The sequence below is a fragment of the Carex rostrata genome, chromosome 1, assembly GCF_964058835.1.
Source record: "Carex rostrata chromosome 1, lpCarRost1.2, whole genome shotgun sequence".
Taxonomy (NCBI): Eukaryota; Viridiplantae; Streptophyta; class Magnoliopsida; order Poales; family Cyperaceae; genus Carex; species Carex rostrata.
The window spans coordinates 20,033,138-20,052,693 of NC_135918.1; the positions used below are offsets into that span (position 1 = coordinate 20,033,138).

The 19,556-nt window shown below is 35.1% G+C and overlaps 1 protein-coding gene across 1 annotated transcript; it reads right to left on the bottom strand.

The window, feature by feature from the left end:
• Nucleotides 1–5,724: 5,724 nt before the first annotated feature.
• LOC144563219 (FBD-associated F-box protein At5g60610-like) lies at nucleotides 5,725–7,386 on the bottom strand. The gene is made up of 2 exons (XM_078312653.1): nucleotides 6,161–7,386; nucleotides 5,725–6,062 (listed from the first exon to the last, which is right to left on the bottom strand). Exons 1-2 carry the CDS (start codon nucleotides 6,968–6,970, stop codon nucleotides 5,811–5,813), a joined length of 1,062 nt encoding a protein of 353 aa, XP_078168779.1. The 5' UTR covers nucleotides 6,971–7,386; the 3' UTR covers nucleotides 5,725–5,810.
• Nucleotides 7,387–19,556: the final 12,170 nt, after the last annotated feature.

The following is a 19,556-nucleotide window of genomic DNA, read 5'->3' on the forward strand; positions in this document are numbered from 1 at the left end:
GACTAAAATGGAGAGACAATTTATCATGCTTATTATTGTAGGATCCTACGATTCTAAATCTAATCTTTCATTTTTTGAGTTGTGCGAATTTCTATAGAAGTTGTTTTTTTATGCACGAATTTCAAAATAAATGAAATGTTGATCGAATTTAGAATCGTAGGATACTACAATCCTCTTAGGATTGTAGCAGATTTATTTCCTGATTAAACACCTTCGCTATAGTCAGGACAAACCCAGCCTAGTCCAGAGGGGGTAAACTGTCTCTTACTGAATTTTGAAATTTTATACAAATTTATAAATTCGGACTGAATTTGTCTCTCTTTGAAATTTTATTTGCCCCCGTTTGAACTTTTGATTTGTAATTAATATTAAATTTAAGATTAAAATTATGATAAATTTCTTGTATTCTAATTAGTAATTAGGATTACAAGTCAGAGTATTGAAAATTAGAAGTTAGATCATTAGAAATTAGAAATTAGAACATTATTTTTATATAATACCCAATTAGCTCATGGATTTGAATCTGATTAACTATTCAAATCTAATTCGTTATTTTGTTGCCCCTCTGTGACAAAAATTCTGAATCCACTCCTGACTATAGTATAGTATAGTATATATGTACAATCTGTATGACAACTATTTAATCAACAAGTAATTTTAGTATGTGTATATATATTGTTATCGGGAGAGTTCAACTAATGATTTAATTAGCTTGATTTTAGGTCTTGGATGTCAAATGTTGTATGTCAAATTATGACAAATAGGGTAATGATTTAAACAGAACATGAATAATTGTATACAATGCTATTTTTATTTTTATTCTATAGTTTGTGCGTTCTATGAAGTCAAATTAAACTACTATATATGTTAAAATCTTTTACCCAAATGATGAGAGCGGATGAGGTATTATATAATATCTGGTTCTTTGATAATATATTAATGTAGTGATAGGTTTAATGTAACTATGATGACATTATATATATATATAATGTGAGGTATGATGCACGGAAGTCACGCGGTATACTTAGCCTGCTCTCGGATTTCGGATCTGTCCATATATAAATAGTAAAGAATTTCGAAATTGTAGCATGACAAGTTATATAGTTTATAATCTAAAAATCAAATTGAATTGGTTCATATGTAGCAATCTTAGTTGTTCTCTCTCAGTTTTGGTCAGTACAATGCAACATAGATCGATATGCATTCAATTAGCTAGATAAAGAGATAAGTGGCATGTGATGAGCAAACCTTTTTTGGCTGGGTGGCGACCGGTACGGCCACGGCGTGCATGATCTTTATCCTTGTCGGGGTCACCTAGGTCGTTGTAGACCGCATAGCCATAGACCCGATCGCTAGCTCTCTTCCAGTGGGCGTGTGACATCATCACCTCTTAGATTGATGAGCTCTTTCTCTCTATATGGCACCAATGGCTTTGGCATTTTGCTTGGCAGGTATGTCTGTGAATATATTTGTGAGAGATAGATTAATTTTGGCCTTTCTCTTTAATTAGCAGTTCATCTACAAAATAGTACCGAGCACTGACCTTGGAACAAATCATAAATATTAATTAATATATCCAATTACAAGTCCAATAACCAAAATTAATATTTGTTACACAAGGATCAGTTTGATGATGTAGCTAGGCTGAGTGTTTTTGTTTACCTTTTGCTTTTAGTTGCTCACTACTCTTCCTAGCTTTCATGTAAAACTTAACCATGTATTGTTTTCTTTATTTTAACACAAATTGATTTAAATAATAATCTTAAAAGTTTGGATGCACCTTTCAAAAAGAAATATATACTAGTTATAATTTATGGTTAGCAAAAATATTTTCTGATCAATGATTAAAATCTATAGCCGCCTGTGGGACCTATAGAAAAATTCTTAGTTTCATAATAAATTAAATAATTCTAGTATATATGTAGGATTATTAAGTAAACTTAAGGCAGATCTGAGGTGCATTCATTTTATTTTGTTTAATTAATTGATCAGTTGCTTAATTAACTGCTCATTTTTATTTGTGGAAGAAACCAAGCATTGATGACATGGAGGACCCAACTGCTCATTTGTAATTAATTCATTATTAGTCAAATTATTCAATGGCAGATCTACGCACTTCATTTGTTTAATTAATTAAGGACATTAATTAATTAATTGATTAGTCGAGTTCAGATCACACACACATATATATATATATGTACCATGCAAGCTGTTAATGTGTACTAGAGCATCAAAAACAGTAATTTTCAAAAAATCTAAAAAAATAATAAATTTTTTCCAAAATATATAAAATTTGATCTCCAAGCACAATTTAATATGGATATCAACTTGAACTATTCGGATCGACGTTTTGAACTTTGAAACTAGAGATATGAACGTAAATTAAAACACCCACTTTAATTTGCAAAACATGGTAGCCTTACTCTCTCTCTCTCTCTCTCTATATATATATATATATTGCTATCGCTTTAATATGGATGTCAACTTGAACTGTTCGGATCGACGTTTTGAACTTTGAAACTAGAGATTTGAGCGCAAATTAAAACACCCACTTTAATTTGTAAAATATGATAGCCTTACTCTCTCTCTCTCTCTCTCTCTCTCTCTCTATATATATATATATATATATATATATATATAGAGAGAGAGAGAGAGAGAGAGATAGGCTAATGTGCTTTCGGTAGCATATGGGCCGAAATACACGGTCCAAATTTGAAATTTCAAAATTCAAAAAGTCGATCTGAACCGTTCATCTTGTTCTCCATATTAATATGTGCTTGGAGACCAAATTTTATATATTTCTGAATTTTTTTACTATTTATTAAGCCACTTTGAAAATCGCTGATCCAACGGTTTTACTGTTTTGTTAAGCCACCGTTGGATCAGCAATTTTCAAAGTGGCTTAATAAATAGTAAAAAAATTCAGAAAAATGTAAAATTTGGTTACATATTAATATGGAGAACAAGATGAACGGTTCAGATCGACTTTTTGGATTTTGAAATTTTAAATTTGGACCGTGTGTATTTCGGCCCATATGCTACCGAAAGCATATTAGCCTATATAAAAAATTTGGACCGTGTGTATCAAATTAAAACACGCACTTTAATTAATTTGCAAAACATGATAGCCTTACTCTCTCTCTCTCTTCTATATATATATATATATATATATATATATATATATATAGAGTATGGCTATGGTGCTATGGGTTGCATAGAGGGCTACGGTGTTACGGCTCAATATTCGAGTTTTCAAAATCCTAACGGTCGATCCGAACCATTCATCTTGTTCTCCATATTAATATGTGTTTGGAGACCAAATTTTACATTTTTTGGAAATTTTTTACTATTTTTTTAGATAGGTAGAAAATCACTTGATCTAAAAAATTCTGCACCATTCAGATATTTGTTTTTCTACCTATCTAAAAAAATAGTAAAATTTTTCCAAAAAATTGTAAAATTTGGTCTCCAAACACATATTAATATGGAGAACAAGATAGCATCCAATCACCGATTTATCAAACTAAAACAGTTTCCAAACTTGTCATACAATTTGAAGGATGATCGACAAACTTAGAGGATTACAATTTTTCCTATGGTCTTTACAAGCGCATCCATAGCCACCACCACCGTTTCTTCAATCTCCTTTTTAAAGCATGTCTCCACAACCCTTATCTCCACTATCTCAAGGAATTCACGTGGAAATGAAAAATTTTCCCCGTAAAGCTCTTTGCACAACAACTTCATTCTCTGGTGGTGCTGGACAATAAAAGTTAGCAAGGTAATTGACAACAATATATTCTAATAAAAGTTAGTAAGGTACTTGACAACAATATATACTAATAAAATTTTAATGATAGTTTACAACAATATATACTAATTTAGTAAGGTAAAAATCAGCTGCTGCAGTACCATACCCGCATTTTTTCCTGGTAATACTTCTTGCCCAACGACTTCACTCTGTTGTGGTGCTGGACAATAAATGTTAGTAAGGTAGTTGACAAAAATATATCCTAATAAAAGTGTATTGATTGTTTATAATAAGAAACTAGTATGACAGTAAGATAGTTGTCACAACCATGGTTCAGAAAATCGGAATCGGAATCGGAATCGGATTTTTGACCACCTAGTTAAAATCGGATAAATCGGCCGGAATCGGAAAATTGGATCGGTAAATCGGGTTTTTTTTGGCAGAAGCCTTGTTTTGTAGCCAAAAAATAGGAAAAAATTGATAAAAAAAATTTATAAAATAACTATGTTAATTAAGATAATATTACACTCATATAATCCACTAATTATTTAATGTATTACAAACATTACAAATATAACATATTTTTATTGCCAGAAGCTATGCCGAGCTGGCTGGATCATCTCATCGTCCTCTGTATTAAAAAACGAATAGGGATATTGTTGTACAGGGCCAAAAAATGAAGAATTATTAGCATCCTCATATCCAACATATGGATTGTATGTGCTAGAAAATTCTGAATTACTACTTGAATTGTAGTCTGGTTGTACTCCATACGTAAATGAGCTTGAATGATATCCTCCACTAAACTCTGAGGTCCCATACATGCCATCATAAGAATTAATATTTCGATGCCTTGCTGATAGTTCATTGACATCTCTATATCGTCTTCCTGTATGTTCACTCTCTGAGGTTGGGCCCTGTGGTTGTTCCCTTTGCTGAGGGCCTTTCATTAAAAAAAAAAAAGAATGAGGGCCTTTCACTAAAAAAAAGATATATACATATTAAGTTCTGAATAAGAAAAACATCAAGGGCCTATTTAAAAAAGTGCCAAATATTAGCACTTCTTCGGTGTTCATCTTCTCCCCCTGCACGATTTGGTGTTCTTCTCCCCCTTCTCACCACGGTGGCAAAAATCAACGCCTTTCGAAAAATCAAGTCTTCGGTGCACGGTGTTCTTCTCCTCCTGCACGACTTCGGTGTTCTTCTCCGGTTCTCCCCCTTCTCACCACGGTGGCAAAAATCAGCGCCTTCTTAGTTCTCCATGGTTCGAAAAATCAAGCTCAAATGGCGCGTCTTCAGTGCCTTCTCCCCCTTTCGGGCTACCTTCTCCCCCTTTCGGGCTACCTTCTCCTCCTGCGCGCCTTCTCCCCCTTTCGGGCTGCCTTCTTCTTCTCTGAATCGACACAGAGGTGGATTCAAATGGCGCGATTTTCTCTGAATCGGCACAGAGGTTAGTCAAATTGAAATTTTTTTGCTTTAAATCGTTTGAATCGGTTCAAATCGGTGTAAATCGGACAAAAAATCGGAAAATCGGCCGATTTTTTCACTGTTCATCCGCTTTTTTTGAAAAGAATCGCACCAACTTGAGAATCGGGCAAAAATCGGGTCGGTCCAGTCCGATTCCGAGTTGAATCGGCCGATTTGAATCGGAATCGGCCGATTTTACGAACTATGGTCACAACACTTGTCCATTTTATGCAAACAAGGGATGAATCATTGGATTGCATTCTCAATATTTAAATTCTCGATATTATTAGATGTATACATCTAAGTCCATTAATTGCTCAATTGAAAAATGAACAAAATATATATATTAGTATCTCATTATCAGTTATCAGATTTTGAACAAATCAGCTGCTGCAATACCATACATGTATGGTGAAATATTAACTGTATGTGCACAATATTGTGTGACTCTTGAGTCTTAAGTGATGATGTACTAAAGGCATCCCTTTTATTTTCAAAAGGTTGGTGCCAATATAATAAGCAAGCTCCAAGGACAAAATCAGAAAAAGAAAAGAAACAAACATGAGACTCGTACCGGAAAAATGCTACCTCATCAACTACACAATAATATGAGCAGTACTGAAATACTAGAGTCTTGACTACTACCCCTCATTTCCCCAGCACAGAGAGAGAGAGAGAGAGAGATTACCCGACCAATGTTCAAGACAAGCTTCTTTAAATTGGGTGAATTCTGGAGAAAGCAAATCACTAAATTCCAATCATATCTCTTCTCAAATAATCCTAGTTCCAAGCTCTTCAAGTTATTCAATATCAGACAGTTTGGAATATCTCTCTTGAGTAATGGCTACAAATAAGAAAAGAATGTCAAACAAGATGTAATTAGTAATTACCACTATTTCACACCTCTGCTGTGATGCACTCAAAAGTCAAAATTATGCATACCAGGACATCGCGAGTTGCATAGAGCCTTAGACTTGTAACATTTGGAAGGCCGCCAAGAAGACTCAATTCACGCTCATAAGCAGAGAAATTATAAAGGTCTGCTGTGACTAGAGATGGTGCATTCTTCAATGTTAATGATGTTGTACGAAGAGAACATTTCTTAATAGTCAATTTCTTCAGCACATTGGAGTTAATATCTTTAAACATCAACCGACAACTTGTCAGGGCCAATTCTTCAAGTACAGGGCACCCCAATAAAAGCATTTTTATTGAATCATCATCGATGGAGGCATCACCAATCTCCAATTTTTGAAGAGAAGGGAGGTTTATAGATTTAGGTTTGCTTTCAAATAAACTATATCCAGCTAACAATGTCATCTCCTTTACTGACCCGCAATTGAGAAGTGAATCAGGCAACTTGAAGATTGGGTTCGTACCAATGTTAATATAGATTAACTGAGGCATGCTGCAAGCAACTACGTGAGTAATGTATTCTCCAACATTACCATAATCGCTTCTAGTTAGATCAGACTGCCACGTCACTTTGAATTTATTCAGGGGTGAGAAACCTCTACGGTTTAGTACAACATTAATGAAACGCAGAAATTTATTCTCGCGGTCAAAATCTCCAAAATTACGGCCGCCAAAGTCAAAGTCGAGAGTATCCGTAGAAGTCCAATGATCTTTCCATCTTTTGGACAATATGCATGTGCGCACTGCCTCTTTGGTTGTCAGCAAGGAGAGTATTTGTGTTAGAAGTGAGTCGGGCATATCACTTATTCTGTCAATGACAAGATCTCTACCATCCATCTTTCACCCTTCAATTAAGCAGTTGGTATTAATTAATTCAGGGTAAGGCTACGGTTCTACGGCTCAATATTCGAGTTTTCAATATCTTAACGGTCGATCCGAACCGTTCATCTTGTTCTTCATATTAATATGTGTTTGAAAACCAAATTTTACATTTTTTTTTTGAAAAAATTTTATTATTATTTTAGATAGGTAGAAAATCAATTGATCTAAAATTTTTTGCACATATTTGATTTTGATTGGAGAAAGGTGATAGATGATTGGAGTGTAATTAAATTTGCAGATGAGATTGATATGATTTTGAATGGGGTAAGAAAGGGAAAGGGAAAGCCTAGTGGATCATGTGGCGCTGCCTTGTACATTGCAGCTCTTTCACAAGGACTTGATTATTCAAAATCTGAAACTGTAAACATTATATTATTTTTATCAGAGAATATAGTTCTGTACATTCTTTTTTGTTTAATCAGGTCAATGTATTGTGGTGCATGTATGTGAAGCAACACTGACAAAACGGCTGATTGAGTTTCAATGGATCCTGTGACATAAATGGAAAATGTAAAGAAGCAAGCAATATATTAGCTAAGTATTAATTTAACTTTGCTTATTTCTAACTTAATTTGTACATGATCCATGTACGTAAATTCTTAAAGGATTTCTTTATAAAAGAAATTAAAAAGGATTCTTTTACATTAGTTTGCAAATAAAGCTAGCTGTTTCCTTTGTGTTCTTCTCCGTTAATTAACAAATTAGATAAACGTAAACTTGTTATTTTTGTATTATGCTTGTATCTAAATATAACTCAAACCGGTAATTTAGAGCCTACGACATGCACGTCACGCTGAGTATTTTTAAATTTTGAAATAAAATATTAAGTCGGTCCATTAATTCTATTTTCTCGTTTCCAAACATAGCTATAAATACGATACGATCCCCATACAACGTTAACTATTCTTTCTGATTCTCTGCTCCATCAGAAAACCCAAGAAAGAAAACAAGATTCCATGGATTCTCTTTTGCACTCCTGCACTTGCACCCGCACACCACCGCTTGAGGTACGCTCTGTCTGGGCGTCCAACCTGGACCGGGAATTCCGCATGATTAGTGAAGCAATAAAAGGAAAGTATAATCGTGTGGCGTTCGACACAGAATTCAAGTTAGCTTCCGCTTCCGACAAGAAACATGTGATCAATGTGCATCCACGATTCGCATCTCCTGACCAGAGATATGGTGCAATAAAGGCAAGCACAGATAATGGCAGCATTAGGCAGCTAGGTTTGACGTTATCTGCTGACGATGATTCTGTTCTTGTATGGGAGTTCAATTTTGGAAAGTTCCACTTCCCAGCTGAGATGGAAGACAGCTCCTCCAACAACTGCATTAATTCATACTTTTTTTCGGATCTTCTGCTCTCATCTGGCCTATTGAACAACCCGGCAATGACATGGATTCTGTTCCACGGCGCGTATGACGTCGCATATTTCGTGAAATTAGCAACTTTTTGGAGCCCATTGCCAGATAAGCTGCTTGACTTCGAACTCCTTGTCAAGAAATTCTTGGGTGGTAATATATTTGACGTCAAGCACATGACCAAATTTACAAATAACCTCTATGGTGGCTTGAAAGAAGTATCCACAGCATTGTGTGTCAAAAGAGCCGTGGGACTGGCCCACCAGGCTGGATCTGACAGCCTTCTAACGTGGCATACTTACCAGAAATTGAAAAAAGTTCATTTCCCAAACAACAGCGGTATTAGGCATGCCGGTGTGCTATATGGGATTCATAGCATTTAAGAGTGTTCGGTTGATATGATGGGAGCATATATAGGGGCAGTTTGCAAGGGGAAATGAGAAGTTTATGGGATAAGGTTTGGGTCGCGGGAGCATGGAGCCTGTGACAGGAGAGAAATTACATGCACTTTGCCAATTGCATGAGAATAGTGAACATTCTGATCTATGATTGCGCACGTGATTTCATCTCTGGATTAAATCTTGCTAGCTACTCATTAGAGGTTTTCATTTGTGAATTTGAGAGATTGGACCTGCTGGTACCATTCCGAGTTGCTGATTCCTGATCCTGGTACAACTTTTGAGTTTCTGGCTCCTTATCGTGGTACCACTCTGAGATTGGAAGCTGCTAACACTGCTGGTACCAGTCAGAGTTGGAGCTGCTCACACAACTGGTACCAAATCCCAGCTTGGACCCATTGGAGCTGTTGGTACACCCAGCGTGAGAACCCAGAAGTGAGATGTGGCAATATAATTGTAATTGATGGATTAGGATAATTATGCATCTGTTTTTTTGAGGCTCAATCCTGATGGCAAAATTCATATATGCATATGTTGTTTTAGACTATTTACTACTTTTTAAGCAATTTGAACAATGTCAGCAACTATTGAGCGCATAGTAATCTTTTTAAACAATTCGGATATTTTTGTTGTTGCTGATTACAAGCATGAGTTTTTGGAATTTTTGGACTGCTACAATAGAGATGATATTGCAATTCTGTGAATTTCAGAAACAGTAGGGTTTATTGTGTAAATTTGACAGTACCCTTCTGTCAGAACTTTATATACATCATGGAACTCAAAATTGTTGATGAATGTTGATGATTCTAGCAATTTGACTTGAATTGGTAAATTGTTTTGTTTAAGTGCTACATGTGGTCAACGTGCACCCGTGTTTCACATTGATTTAGCCTTAAGCTGGGCATCAAAACAAATTTACCCAATTACTGATTCACATTTTTTTTCTGCTGGGCATCAAAACAACTCGTATGTGGATTAGATGAAGTATAACCTCAGCACAAAATTATTGTAATTTTCTGACAAGCAATGGTACGCCAATCATGTATCAAAAATCTGGCACTGCAAGGCATAATATGTGTAAGATTAGTTGCAACAATCTTCATAAAGGAAGAATAAAAGAAACTGAAAAAAAAATACCAATTGTACTGACAGAAGAATCATTGCACTGAAAATATAGCTTGGATTACCTGGCTCTTGTCCAAGTTGCCAGGTAATCTGAGCACCAACTCACAATGGGAATTGTCTTTGGTAATCTATAACTTGCTGGTGCTTGGATTATGTTTGCACAAAAAAATAGTAAAAAAAACAGCAAGTTAATAACCGCACCTGAATAATTAAAATGGTCTCTATCTAGATATATAAAAAAAAAAGAATAATTAAAATGATGAAGAACTGCCATGCATTACATACTCTGAATATATAAAATCCCTACTACAAATTTAAGCAAACACAAGTTCGGAGATCGAATTGACGTTGCAAACAGTTTATATATGTTGTTTGATGAGCTAGGCCTCGTAATAAAATGTTGTAGCATAAAAAGCCAAATCATAATGCTGTTACTAATAGCAGGGCACATCATAATATCTTTTGGCATCCTTGGTGGATCAGAAGAAAAATCATAAGCTAGCTGCAGCGATAGAAGCCACTATCATATTCATACCACTTTTCCAACACCTTAAAAGTAAATAAAAATGTCAAACTATAAATATCCTGGTAACTATTCGGTTTTTGCTCCAAGCTGGCAATGTCTTCGGTTGTCAGAATATATCTTCGCATAATCTAATTTGCAATCATACAAAACTATATATTCGTCATGACTCTGTGCAATGATCTAAGACTGGAATTGTTATTTAAGGGCATTTTGGTCAAAGTTATTACAACCCCTTGTTATCTGTTGATGTGGTTTGTAATGTCATTTTTACAGTTCCTACTCATCTGGTATCTGTTAAATAATAAGAATTATTGAATTCGTGTCAAATAAATGCCTTTTGGTTACACTGTTTCATTTATAGTGTATTTGGTGTTTACTATACAATTTAGAGTGAGACAATTGTAATTTGAGTTAAATTGGTACCAATGAAGGTTAACTGCCAAGTGAGGGTAAATTCGTGGAGAATTGCTATCAAGTTACACTAGAGAGTCGTCTGGTCAGATTGGTACCAATACCTTTCTAATTTTAAACACTTAATTAGAGCAAGGAAACCATGCTTTCGTAATTTTTTTTTACTACTTTTAAGTACTTAGTTGGTCAGGTTGGAATGTATGATATCAATGACTCGATAATTTTATCTTGTTCTTAGAAGGAAGATGGCTTATTACAAGTAGGGGCAAAATTGTCAATAGTTTGGTATTCGGTATCTGATTAAGCTTGTGTAATTGAGAGTAGTTTGATCTGACCGAGATTGGTATGTACTAGTGAGTACTGGTACACAAATATTTCATGAGGTGAGGTGCGTTCAGAGGGGGAAGTGGTAGCAATATTGGAACACAAATATTTCATGATAATACAACAATCACTTCTAGAAATCAAATCTCAATTTCAAAGAAAATTTGTAGTAGTAAAATAAAATAAAAATTGATCGAGTCTACAACAAGTATCAATTGTGATAATATCCAATCAAATACCAACCAAAACTTTACGTCTCTGGTTTCTTTATCAGAATATTTAATAAATGCATAATTTTCTCTAGTGCAATGTAACGACTGAATCTGGTCTCATCCAGTCATTATCCCACAACGGCATCAGAAGTGAGCATTCCTTCGAATCATAATTAAAAGGCCTCTTACCACTATTGATGTTTCAGTAACAGTGTTACAATTGTGCAGAATAACCTCTGAAATGATGGGACACTTAATTTTCTTATAATTGTTGTGAGGTTCATCAGTCAGTCACTGAAAAACCCAAGTTAAAAATTTACTGCTGAAAAAGTGTTTTTCTAATTTCTAAAGTATTTTTATTTTTATTTTGGAAGAATTCATGGAACAATCAACCTGGTCTAGCATCTATTTCAGTGCTGACCTCTATGCTATCTATATACATATATTATTGGGAAAAATTTCATGTATCCCCCACTATATACATAGATTATTATAGTGAAAGCGAAAGAGGGTGGAGACCTGGTGATCGTCTCATCAATCGGTGGTGAGTCTGTTTCTCATCTGGTAACGATGAGATGTTCATCTGAACTCACTGTTCTCTCCTGCTAACTCTCTTTTCAGAATAAAGGAAAGGGACTAAGGGGGGCATGATGCTGCTATAGGAGTGTTGAACACACCAACATAGTCTTGACAAGCAGAATAAAAGTGCATGGGAAATTAGTGAGAATTATATATTCTTGAGCAAATAATACAGTAGAGAGAGTTCTGGACCATACGTTACCACAATATTTCTGGTGTCTGTGAAATTTGGAAGAGAGGGAGAGAGCCCATACTAGAATTGTGCTCTCTTTGCTATCCCTCTATTTTCCAGTTAATTTTTAGAGGTCATCTTAAATTAGTATCTCTAATAGAACCCTATTACCAAGCACTCAGTCCCACAATCGATGCTCATGCTCTCGATAAGGCCTTTAATGTGGTGTTTGCAATGTGATTGCATCAGAAGGCCTTCCATGTTTGTAATTTTATGTAGGGCATGCATGTCATTATGTAAGATTTTATGTTATCTTAATATTGGTTTATTTTACAGTTCTAGTATGAAATTTACTGATATCATTTAAGAATCTAGTTGAATTTCATGCTCTCAAAGATAAAATTCTGACAAGACATGTTTTGGTCAACTGCCCAATGTGCAACACTCAAAGTAGGGAAATAATTGTTCATCTGCTGTGTTTCTGCGCTTGTGTGATTGCAGTATGGAGCTTTATTCAAACTGGGATCAGAAAATGCATACTGGTACTATCACTGGTACAGGACCAGTCGGTACTGGCTATCTGTGCTAAATTTCCAAGATGTGGGGTTGAAAATGAATATATGATGCATTTGCTTTTCTATTGTCCACTGTCAAGGGCATCACAATTGAGGCTGAGGGTTGATCACTTACCAGTATACTTCACAACCACATTCAATGCAGTCACATCACAGATGGATGAAGGGCAAATAATCATTTTTGCAAACACGGCTTGGTGTCAATGGAAGGCCAGGAATGAAATTCTTTTCTCGGCAAAGAGACCTACCCCCTTATCGGTGCTCAAGCAGGGGAGACACAAGGCAGGTACCGTTACAACCCATGCAACCTATACAAATGTTACTAGCAAGGCTCAACAGAAAAGGCAATGTAACTCCAATGAAAAATGAGATGAAGCAATAGAAGACACGAAACCATAGAAGACATAACCTAAATACTGCAAGATGATTATATGATGTAAGTTGTAGTCTCTAAATAGTTGTTAATTAATGAAACACTGTTTTTTTTTTTTTTTTTTTTTTGCATTCTCTGTGTTGTATTGTGAAAGAACCTCTACATAGTTAATACTTTTTATATTGGTTGCAGTTTACGATTGATGTAATGCTTTCTATAATAGTCATACTTTTTTATTGTAAAAATTATGAAAATTTTGGTTGGTCTGTACTAGTTTGTACTGGTACACTTTTCTATTACAAAAATTGAACTGAAAATTTTGGTTCTGATCGGACCGTCCATGCACTAATCTAAAATTTTAAGTTACTTCTTAGATGTGATCACATGTGCTGCTTTTCGGCCGAAAAAGCCCAAGAAATAACTAAGATATTACTTTAATCAAACTTTTACACGGTTTTTTTTTGTACATCATAAATGTTTTTTAATTATTTATATTTTATAAACAAAAAATGAAGACATTAATTTGTACTCCTAAGAATGCTCGTTATGAGTCTTATTATTTTGTACTCCCTTTTTTTCCCAAAATTCAAGTTAGTCTTATTAAAAACAAATGAAAGTTGTAAATAATTGTAAAATAAAGAAATAATGTGGTAAAAATATCTTTGTATAAAATTTACTGTTTGAAATTTGAATTGTTAAATAAAATAAGACAAATTTGTCCTTTTCATTTTTTGTTTTTTTAATTCTTACTTGTGAAAAAAGGCGCCGCCTGTTTACAAGAATATCTTGTTTAAATCTAAGTAAACCTTCTTTGGTCATAAATTTTATTTTATAATTTATAAAAAAAAAAAAAGAATGGTGATGTGTGTATCTCTACTAACGATAAAGCATAAGACATTTAAATGAATTTTCTCAATTCTTTATATATTTTATAAGAGGGGGATTGATTATAAAATTGTCGATCTGAACCACTCAACATGATATTCATACTAAAATATATTTGGAGATGAAATTTTATAATTTTTGAAATTATTTTTTTTACTATTTTTTAATTATTTATATATTTTACAAAGTACAAATATGCCAACAATTTTAGTATGCATCGATAGCACAAGAGTTCAATTAAGGGCTCAAATGCTCTAACAACTCGCATCCCAATTCTATTTCAAAATCTAGACCGCACATGTCCACGTTAAGATTCGTACAAAAGAGAACTGTGGATTAGAGTCATAACTGTTTTTGCTTTTTCTTATTTTTAATGAGTATTCACCTGATAATTCATGCAATTGTTCATTTTTATTATTTTCTTATCATATTTTCCAAAAAGAGAGAAAAGGTTTTGTTTGTTTTTTTTAATGTTTTCAGTTTTGTAAGTTTCCGTATAAATTAAATGATATATTTTGAGTGAGAAGTCGTAATCATAGAAATGCTTCTGAGCAACTTTTCTGTTTTGTTAGTTTAGAATTGAAATTTAATGTCCCTAGATAAGAATTTCATCAATTTTCGATTTGCTCTCGTGATAATTTGAATTGCACTAATGAATGTGATAAACTGCAAAATAAATGGGATAGTTTCAATTGAAATAATGATGAACCCACAATCTTTGGCCAGAGGAGAGAGAGAGAGAGAGAGAGAGCCAACTGTGCGATTTCTTGATTGGAACAGAAAGCGTCTGATGCGCATTTGATCCAAATCAGTCTGTAACTGTCCACTTTGCTTTAAAATACGTGCAAAATCGATCCGCACGAACATTAATGCATATCGCACGAATTTTGTAGACAATTAGACGGCTCTCAAAAGGCTTCGGCTTACTTTGGTCCAATACCCATCGGACGCTCCCTTCTGATATCTCCCGCCCTAGACGAATTCGCATCCTTTGAGATATCTCATATTTTGCGTGACTTTCTGGAAAATCTCAACCGTTGCAATACGTTCTGCGAGAATCTCAAAGCTCAAATAATACTGGCCCGTACGTCACCCCCGAATAGGCACCGGACACGTCGGTCACGCAAAATATGAGATATCTCAGAGGATACGCACTCGCCCTAGACCCACCCGGCTAACAATGCTGTTTCGAATCTATAGTTCGTGCGCTGTGTGAAGCTTAAAATACTCTGTTAAAATCTTTACCCCTAGACCCGACGCTAGTGCCTCTGCTTGTCTGTGCCCCTCACCATTAACCAGCGCTGTTCAAAATCCCTCTCTCTCTCTCTCTCTCTCTCTCAAGGTAGGCAGGAGAAGAGAAGAGAAGAGATGGTGTACTGCAGTCACTGTGTTGCCCTTCTATTGTAGACCAGACCCTGACAAGGGCTAACATGTCAGTTATCTTTTACTCTTTTTCAATAGATCATTCATATTAGTCACTTAGTATAAGAATCAATCTGGTTTGAATTGCGTGGATTGAAGCATCTTAATTATGGTTAATTAAGGTCAATTTATGTTCAATTGATTTTGCATTATTTTTTGTTTTGTTTTGTTGTTCATGTTCAGCTGTTGCGGCATGTGCGGAAAAATTATCAATCAAGAAATCTATTCTGGCAAACCAACTTTCGTCAAGGATAAATCTGGCCAGGTATCATGATTTATTTATTTTAGGGAAATTGATGTAATTTAATAGGCCAATTTGAGAAAGTATTATTTGATGTGTGAAAGATTCCACATGTGGTACTGCCTTACAATAATTTTGTTACTGTTGTTGTATTTCACAAAACCAAAATTTATTCTCGTTGGACTTTATGTGATTTGGAAAATTTACACTTGGCTAGGTAACTTTCTCCAGTGTTCCACAAAACAAAAATTTACAATAATGTGATTTTGGAAAATTACTACAGTTGGAGTAAAATTGTAGTTTTACTGGTTTGAGGAAGTTTAGTTTTTGAAAAAATATAATTGTATTTTAATGATGGGAAAGGACACATGATTTCCCAGTATTGTGTCATATTAACAGTGGTGGTTTTGCAAAACACAGAGCCGTTTGGGTGGTATGATTCTTAGGAGTATAAAGAGCGGTTATTCAGCTTCGCATGAAAGAACATTGTCAAAGGGTGATTATATTCTTAAACTATTTGATAATTATATATTGTAATATGATGAGTAATGTTTCTTAGGGCTAAATTATGTGATGAAATTATTATTTAGATGCATATTGAATGGCATTCTGGTGCAAGTGCCTACTTTTATTGTTGGAGAAATAGAAATTTTCTAAGGGCGTATCTGCAAAAGTTGGTGCTCTAGTTAATAAACATTGTTGTTATAATTAGGGTTGAGTTTGAGCTTTAGTAGTCTGTGTGTTCCAAAATTTTGAATTCTATATTCTGATGTACTGATTGTTTTCTACTGTAGTAAACATATAATGTTGAATTTCATGTTTAATGAAGTGAAGATAGCTGTTGACAATAATTTTACGAGGGGCCGAAGGAAGAACCACTCCTGTTGCCGCTGCTTGTCTTTACATTGCATGTCGGTATGTAATGCTTATAAACTTTTATTAAGGACCTTATTGGTACCTTGCTCAAACAAAAATGCTACTTGGGCTTATTCGGACTAGTACCTGTGGCTTATGGTACCATTGTTAGATTTATTTAATATGGTACTGTGTGTAGCGCGGATTGGTCCATACTATGGATTAATAACTTTGTTTTCAAAGTTCAAATAGTCGATCTGAACCGTTTAAAATGATCTCCATATGAGTTTTTAGAAAAAAAATTTTAACTATTTTTTAAATAGGTAGAATATCATTACTTTTAAATGGTCTAGAATGTTTAGATCAAGTGATCTTCTTGATAGAAAGAATTACAACAAATCTTGTATTGAACCACTAATTCAATCTGATACATATTAGTATTGTTTCCTCGATTTAAAGTTATCAAAAATTCAAAATTACAAAGCACTGGTATATTTTTATTATTTTTGTAGGAAATACAAGAAGGCGTACCTACTAATAGATTTCTCTGACTATCTGCAAGTAAATGTGTAAAAAAATATCTTCTCCACCCGCGTTATATCCAAGAGGAATTTCTCCTCTGGTCGACCCAATAACTTTGCCCACTCTACTGGCTCTGCTGCTGCCAATCAGAATATTTTGGGATATTTTGGGATATGTTGCATGATGGGTTATGTCCTGATAGGAAAACCTTCAATTCTCTACTTGCAGCCTGTAGCTGAGCTGGTAATCTTGAGCAAGCCCGGCAAGTGTTGGATGAGCGTTGAGCGTGACATATACACCTATAACACATTTATAGATGCAATATGCAAGTGTGGAAACATGGATTTAGCAGGCCAAATTGTCCTAGACATGCATGCAAATTAATGAGTTGTATTTCTGTTTCCACATGTATCTATCTTTGCTCATTTTGTTTTTGAAAAGAGACGGGGAGGAAGCCTGAATTCACATCCTCTCCAATACCTGATAAGGGAATCTTTTACAATTACTAGATCTGAACCGTACTTTTTAACTTGGCACGAATCTCAAAGCCCAAAAATGGGGCCCCCCTACAGTGACCCGAATCCCAAGCCGGTTGAGATTTAATCTCAAACCGTAAATTAAGTAATCCTCTGCAATAATGGTGCAATACCTGAGAGGATACGGGTTCGAGGAAGCCTAGTGGATTATGTGGCGCTGCCTAGCTTGTATATTGCAGCTCTTTCACAAGGACTTGATTATTCAAAAATCAGAATATAGTTCCCATTCTGATACTAGCTTCTTTTTTGTTTAATCAGGTCAATGTATTGTGGTGCATGTATGTGAAGCAACACTGACAAAACGGCTGATTGAGTTTGAAACTGCTCACTGTGTTTATTAGGATAATTATGTGAATAAGTCTATTTGAATTGTATAATTGTACATAAGTAGGAGGTGACTTTTGTAAATGCTTTTATTAATCAATGAACTGTCAGGGACATATATGATTTAGTGTAGTTGCTGGTGTATGTGTATATCATCAGATTGCATGTAATTAATTAATGTTCTCTATGTGTGTCAGTGTGTGTGTTCAGTTCAATGGATCCTGTGACATAAATGGAAAATGTAAAGAAGCAAGCAATATATTAGCTAAGTATTAATTTAACTTTGCTTATTTCTAACTTAATTTGTACATGATCCATGTACGTAAATTCTTAAACGATTTCTATATAAAAGAAATTAAAAAGGATTCTTTTACATTAGTTTGCAAATAAAGCTAGCTGTTTCCTTTGTGTCCTTCTCCGTTAATTAACAAATTAGATAATCGTAAACTTGTTATTTTTGTATTATGCTTGTATCTAAATATAACTCAAACCGGTAATTTAGAGCCTACGACATCCACGTCACGCTTAGTATTCTTAAATTTTGAAATGAAATATTAAGTCGGTCCATTAATTCTATTTTCTCATTTCCAAATATAGCTATAAATACGATACGATCCCCATACAACGTCAACTATTCTTTCTGATTCTCTGCTCCATCAGAAAACCCAAGAAAGAAAACAAGATTCCATGGATTCTCTTTTGCACACTTGCACTTGCACCCGCACACCACCACTTGAGGTACGCTCTGTCTGGGCGTCCAACCTGGACCGGGAATTCCGCATGATTAGTCAAGCAATAAAAGGAAAGTATAATCGTGTGGCGTTCGACACAGAATTCAAGTTAGGTTCCGCTTCCGACAAGAAACATGTGATCAATGTGCACCCACGATTTGCATCTCCTGACCAGAGATATGGTGCAATAAAGGCAAGCACAGATAATGGAAGCATTAGGCAGCTAGGTTTGACGCTATCTGCTGACGATGATTCTGTTCTTGTATGGGAGTTCAATTTTGGAAAGTTCCACTTCCCAGCTGAGATGGAAGACAGCTCCTCCAACGACTGCATTAATTCATACTTTTTTTCGGATCTTCTGCTCTCATCTGGCCTATTGAACAACCCGGCAATGACATGGATTCTGTTCCACGGCGCGTATGACATCGCCTATTTTGTGAAATTAGCAACTTTTTGGAGCCCATTGCCAGATACGTTGCTTGACTTCGAACTCCTTGTCAAGAAATTCTTGGGTGGTAATATATTTGACGTCAAGCATATGACCAAATATACTAACAACCTCTATGGTGGTTTGAAGGAAGTATCAACAGCATTGTGTGTCAAAAGAGCTGTGGGACTGGCCCACCAGGCTGGATCTGACAGCCTTCTAACTTGGCATACTTACCAGAAATTGAAAAAAGTTCATTTCCCAAACAACAGCAGTATTAGGCATGCTGGTGTCCTATACGGGATTCATAGCATTTAAGAGTGTTCGGTTGATATGATGGGAGCATATATAGGGGCAGTTTGCAAGGGGAAATGAGAAGTTTATGGGATAAGGTTTGGGTCGCGGGAGCATGGAGCATGGAGCCTGTGGCAGGAGAGAAATTACATGCACTTTGCCAATTGCATGAGAATAGTGAACATTCTGATCTATGATTGCGCAAGTGATTTCATCTCTGGATTAAATCTTGCTAGCTACTCATTAG